Below are 6,596 nucleotides of genomic sequence, written 5' to 3' on the forward strand. Positions count from 1 at the left end.
GGGTGCACATTTATGTGACCCAAATCCAAATCTCAACGAAGTTGGAACGTATCAAAAATTGCGGGTACATTTATGTGGCGCAATTCGAGATGCATTCTCACGACGTTGCAATTCTTTGAATAAATAATAACAAAGCGGTAAACAGTTAAAATTTGCACGTAGGTTCATAATTGTATAAAATCAGATAATCAAGCCGAATATGACAGTTGAGCGACCGTGCTAGAACCACGGAACTCGGGAATGCCTAACACCTTCTCCCGGGTTAACAGAATTCCTTATCCAGATTTCTGGTTTGCTGACTGTAATACAGAGTCATTCTTTTCCTTGATTCAGGATTAAAACCGGTGACTTGGGACACCATAAATCTCCCAAGTGGCGACTCTGAAATAAATAAATAAATCCCATTTTGATTGTCCTTTAATTGGAAAAACTCCCTTCTGCGCCCCTTTGCGGCGGCGCGGGTGAAAAAGGAGGTGTGACAATGGCCAATAATAAGCAATAAATGATGAACTTTTAGTAGAACACAATAAATACGAGCAATGAATGAAGTAATAAAATCAAGAGAATATGTTAGAGAGCAGAGAGAATGTTCTTGTATATTTAGTATGGAGCAACAGATGTTTACAAAATGACAAGGATCCCCTTTGTATAAGAGGGGGAATCCCAACATAGTACAAGTGCATTTATTACAAAGATATGGAGACGTGACACCTAGTTAACGCCACGATACGGGCTCAGACTAGCCTGACAGATTTTGTCGGCTCTAGCTTCACGCCTTGGGAACTCCCCATTTTCTTCCCGTAACTGTCAGTTTCATACTGTCCCGAGGTCGAGCGTTGATGACCCTCGAGGGACGTGATTTCGAGCCTTCGAGGCGTCATAACGATGGAAAATTGGACCCTTCGTTTTTACCGTATACAGAGAGTTATAACATTCAGATAAGTTATGAGAAACTGATGAATTATTTTGTGCGGTGGAATGCGGAATAGTAATGTGTGTATTAGCAATTTAAGGATTAAATTTTTCAAAAAAAAAAGTACCCATAAAGCAAGTAATTGTTGTATAACAATAATCTTTTTATTATTAATTACCCAATAATAATTCTTTTGGTACTAATAACTGCATAAGAATTCCGCATTAGTAATCACCACATAACAAATCAAACATTAATAATCTATATTACTAATTCCTGCATAACTTATTTTCGAACCAAACAACACTTCAATTTATTAACAATACGTATATTATTATGAACTAGTACATAAATAATTCATGTATTTACTTAACTACGTGGACATTCACCAAATTAAATTATAGTCATAACAAATAAATGGTAGTACTATTAATCTCTTTAAATAGCAATAGCGACAATTTTCATAACAGAATAATTTTTGAAAAGGAAGTCATTACTTTAAAGTCTGAGCAAAATCAACGGCATTTGAACTCTACTTTCCCAAAATTGTCATATCCCTATTACAGTAAGTAACAGCTACTGCTAACTTTTGTAACTCATTTCCAACAATGTACAAGCCCCAACAGCAGCAGCAGTTGTTCGATTTGCAGGACAACAATGGCGCTGCATTTGACAATGGAGGAACAGATCCAAGTTGTTGGCTTTCCCATGAAAATGAAATCTCACGCACCGATTCTTCTCTCTCCTCCTCCAATGTTGATCCTTTGCTCTTCAATGACCTCGTCCAGATCGTCCCTCTTGTTCAGTCTCTCATTGTAAGTAAATAATTTTTTTCAGTTTGGTTACTTTGGGGTTTTTTTTGGGGTGGGGGAGTGGGGGAGGGGGTTGTTGTTATTTTTTTGAATTTTAATTCCAAAATTTAATTAAATCTTTTTTTCCCCCTGCAGTTTGGTATTTTGGGTTATTTTTTGGATTTTTTCTCTCCAAAATTTACCCCCTTTTCCCCTTTCGGTACTCTAGGGTGATTTTCTGGAATTTGATAGTGGACGGACCCCGATTTAGTTTTGTGTTGGGAAATGGAGTAGTTCATTAATTGAGTGAATTCTTGTTTTAATACTTGCCGTGGAAATAAATGCCAGTCAATCTCCTTATTAGGAGATTTGAGCTTTTTATTCTGTGGGGGCGTTGTAAAATTTGAAAATTTTTCCTTTGAATATTATAGGATCGGAAGGAAAAATCTTCATTTACTAGAAGGGGATCAATGACCTACACTAAAATGCCTTCAAGAGAATCACTTTACAAGAAGGTTTGTTTCCTCACTATGCCTCTTCTTTAGTGTGGGATATGGAAATGATATGTCTTTTGGGGTATACGTGTTTAATCTTATTAGCTAGAATGACTAAGTTTTGTGTTTAAATTTCAAATGTGAACATGATGGGGATTCTTGGCGTAACTGGTAAAGTTGTTGCCATGTGAATAGAAGGTCACGGGTTTGAGCTATGGAAACAGACTCTTGTAGAAATGCGGGGTAAGATTGTGTACAATAGACCTTTGTGGTCCGGCCCTTCCCCGGACCCCGCGCATAACGGAAACTTAGTGCACCAGACTGCCCTTTTTTTCAATTGTGCACACATTTCGAATAAAATGGTTCAAATGTAGCAGAATGGATATTGATGATTCATGTAGCATACTCCCACTAGTTTGGCATTGAGGGGTAGCAGTTGTTGTTGTAATAGATGTTGTTATTGTTGTTGTTGTTGCTGCTCAAACTGTTATCTTTGTTGTTGAGCTGAGGGAAGAAATGTTTTATGCTGTTATCTGTTTATTTGTTCAGGTTAACTATTTTTTGGCTCACTCTTGATTGTAATTGGAAACCTGAAATTTATAAGCGGAAGTCTGCTTAAACTCTTAGGATGTGGATTTGTCATAAGAATCTGTACTTATTACTACTTCCTCAATATTTATGGCATTACCGAACCAAAACATAGTATTTAATCCTTGGAAGCATGCATCGTATTTCAGGATTCATATATAGTAATAGTCCAGTGTTGTCAAAGGCTCATTTAAGGCGTGCTTAAGCCCTGAAGCTCTAAAAAGTTCCGGGAGGGCACTTCGCCTCACTTAAGTTGTGCTTCAGTGTAAGGCAAGGCACTAAGACACGTGCCTTATTTCCCATGAGTTTTATGGGAAATCAAGTGGCACCAAACAACAAATATGATCCGAAAATAAATGTACTAGTTGTAAAGGAAAATATTATAAATGAATTTATTACTTTATTCCTGAATTACATATATTTTATCTTTCCCATAGTTGCACCTTTTTTTACAAAAGCCCACACTTTAAGTGCATTTTGCGCTTAAAGCCCTAATGGACCTACAACGCTTTTTAGAGCTTTCTGCCTTTGATAACACTCAGTAATACCATTGTCAAAAAGGTAAAGAATGTATAATAGTTTTAGGTACTTGATAACTTAATGCCTGCTCTAGTGTTATTTCTACACATCTAAACTTGGTTCCCCACTCTCCCACTTAAGACAGTGAAGACGTGAAATATTTCACCCTCATTGCGCTCTTCTATACTTGGTTCTGTTATTCGACTATAAGTTTCTTCAGTTTGAGGCAGCAGACTAGAGAAATGTTTGACAGTTTGAGTACTTACCACCATTGCAAGTGGCATTACTCAGTGAGTTGGAGCACACTGAAATGAACTTCGGTAAGCATGATGATTGGCTGAAAACATCAGGCATGAGATATGCAGAGATGTTGCTCTTGAATTAGCTGTTTATTGTGCAGTTATTTTGATCCTTGGGACATGCTACGTCTTGAGGTTTTCCATACAAAGCAAGTTTGTTTTTCTTACTTATTTGCTATATGCAAATGAGTGATGATTTGGTTTAGCTCAAAATAGATGTTGACACTGATGATTATTGCAGACTTCTGAAGTAAAAGGAAGAAATGCAGGTCAATCAACTGCAACAAAGAAGCATAGGGACCAAAATAAGAATGTTAGCAGTAGCCAGGACGGATATGCGGAGAACTTTTCAACGCCTTCCTCAACATCATCACTAACAGAAAAGGATAGAGAGGAATTGATGACTTTGAGGGAGAAAGTGGAGGATCTGCAAAAGAAATTATTGGAGAAAGATGAACTCTTGAAGGAAGCAGAAATCTTGAAGAATGAAATAACGGCTACTAATGCTGAACTCGACGAAATGAAAAAGGATATTTCAGAGAAGGACTTTTTAGTCAAAACGACTCAAGTGCAACTCTCTGATGCACTGGTAAAAATGATTAATGCTAGAGTAATATCTCTCCAACCCAAAGAAGGGAAAGAAAAAGGAAAAGATGCAATTTTTTCTACAAATATATATTGCTATGGTTTTAGAGTTCACAGTCTGTCTGTCAGTGCTCTCTTAACTAAGCTAGCGTTTGGATATAGATTTGGTTGAAACTTGAAAAAAATGAGTTTTTAAAGTTGAAATTGTGTTTCGACATGCATTTTACTTTAAAAGAATTTGAAATTTTGTGAGTAAAAAACTTCAAAAACTAATTAAGAGTTGTTTTTGGGATTTGAAGATTTTGTTTTCAACATCTGCCAAAAAATGGTTAAAATCTATAAACAAACAGATATTTGAAAATAAAATTTGAAAAAATCTCCCAAATTCTATGACCAAACGGGAGCTAAATGACTCAGCTGGTCTGCTTGAGACCAGTGGTAGAGAGAGTATATGATGGAGTTAAATAGGGAGTAGTTATACAATAATGGTAATTTTTTGTTGCTGGTTGAATGAGTGACCTTTTGTTACTCCTGTCAAAAACTAATGTCTTGGTGCCTATCTAACAGATGTTACTCCTTCATACTACTGCACTTTGAGGAGTAACTCTTACTACTAGATCTCCCTCAAGGTTCTTCCATTTGACCTGTTAAACAAGCTCGCAATAGCTTTCTGCTCAAATTTCAGTGTGGTTTACGAACTCAGCAATCGGGAGGGTGACTCCACTAACCTGAAGTCACCCTCTTAAAAGCGTTTTCCTTCTCTTTCTACAGGTTAAGTTAGCTGACAAGAAAGCAGCGGTAGAGAAGCTAGAATGGGAAGCAATGACTTCCAGCAAGAAAGTGGAGAGACTCCAAGAAGATCTAGACTTGTTGCAGGGAGAAATTTCATCATTCATTCAGTTTGTACACGCGTTGACAGGGAATGATTCCAGGGATTCGGCTGAAGAGTGCAATGTCATCCCTTATCCATGGGATCAAAATGTTGAAATAGTAAGTTAACATTTTTGAAATGATATCAATCTCTTAAGACAGAAATGCAGTATTAGTTACAATAAAATATAAGATTGTTATATCTACTGTCTTTTGCCCCTCGCCCTATCTCTGCAATGGGGTGCTTTTGCCATTGAAAAAAGATCACTAGATGGAGGTCAGACAGTCAACTCTACTTGATAGATTTAGTTAAAAATACGAGGTCTCAACTTTCTGACAAGTGCAATTATACTTTGAGCTTTGTTGTGGATTTTATTCTCAATTTCTCAATTTCATTTTGTACAGGATAAGTTAAATGAAAGAGATTTGCAGAAAATGGAGGCGGCAAGAGAAGCTTATATTGCAGCAGTTGCTGCTGCTAAAGAGAATCCCGACGAAGCCTCTCTTTCTGCAGCTTCCACAGCAAGATCATACCTGCAATCACTTGTTCTGAGAACATAAACATGGATTCGACCTAGGAAACTGACTACTATAGTTTGTACTACTTCACAATGGGGTGTTGTTTAAATGATTTAGAGTAACATTCAGATAGTAGTACACGAAAAGCATGCCCCAAAGTTAATTTTAGTTCTACAAAATGGCCAGATAGGACTAACTATTGCTTTGGTTATATAATTAAGGAGTGATGAACTGGGATATATTATCTGAAGTCATTGTTTTTGACTTTCCCTGTCTCTATATTGGTGAATCTGATACTTCTCTGTGCTCTTTATTCGTTTTTTTTGTTGGAAATACTGATGTTTTGCGTTGATCATCCATTAAACCTAGATACAATCGAAAAATCTTGAGGGGGTATGCTAGTAGCTCAAGTTGGTTGGCTTAGCTACTTGAACTTTCGCCTTGTTGGCGAGGGTTCGATTTCTCACCTTCTAATCCCCTACCCCATTTCCCCTCCCTCATCCCTATGGCAATTATGTACAATACAGTTTACAATGTATTTAAAGATTAGCCAATTCGCTCAAACTTCAAGACACGCGTCCTGAAGTTTAAACCTCAAGGTTTAAACTAAAGGATACTTTGTCCAAAAGTTTGAAAATTGTGTCTAGAAATTCGAATCTTCTGTCCTAAATTTCAAATTAGCAGTTTAGATGTTCTGAAGTTCATATTAGCAGCTCAAAAATTCAAGATACTTAGTCTTAAAGTTTGGGCGAATTAGCTAATCTTTATATATATTGTAAATCATGGATATATTTTAAATAGCAGGCTTAGGCTTTTGTATTGTGTAACCCAATATGTTGACTCGTGTCTTACCAGCTCTTTAACCATACATGGGCGGCTCATTTCTTCAAGCAAAAGCATGCGGAGAAATGGAATTGGGTACTTGAATTTGAAAAAGAAGAAGAAATGATACATGTAAGAGGGAGGGAGTGGCTTTGGGTGCATTTGAGGAAGAAAAACTTCCCTACTAAAAGAAAGG

At 36.9% G+C, this 6,596-nt stretch overlaps 1 protein-coding gene across 1 annotated transcript; it reads left to right on the forward strand.

The window, feature by feature from the left end:
- Window positions 1–1,565: 1,565 nt before the first annotated feature.
- Window positions 1,566–5,857, forward strand: MBP2C (kinesin-related protein 4-like). The gene is given in 7 exon segments (NM_001324750.1): window positions 1,566–1,569; window positions 1,571–1,576; window positions 1,579–1,728; window positions 2,136–2,219; window positions 3,846–4,193; window positions 4,961–5,179; window positions 5,465–5,857. Coding segments are annotated over 6 exon segments (963 nt in total). The 5' UTR covers window positions 1,566–1,569; the 3' UTR covers window positions 5,621–5,857.
- Window positions 5,858–6,596: the final 739 nt, after the last annotated feature.

Source organism: Nicotiana tabacum, chromosome 20 (assembly GCF_000715075.1).
Source record: "Nicotiana tabacum cultivar K326 chromosome 20, ASM71507v2, whole genome shotgun sequence".
Lineage (NCBI taxonomy): Eukaryota > Viridiplantae > Streptophyta > Magnoliopsida > Solanales > Solanaceae > Nicotiana > Nicotiana tabacum.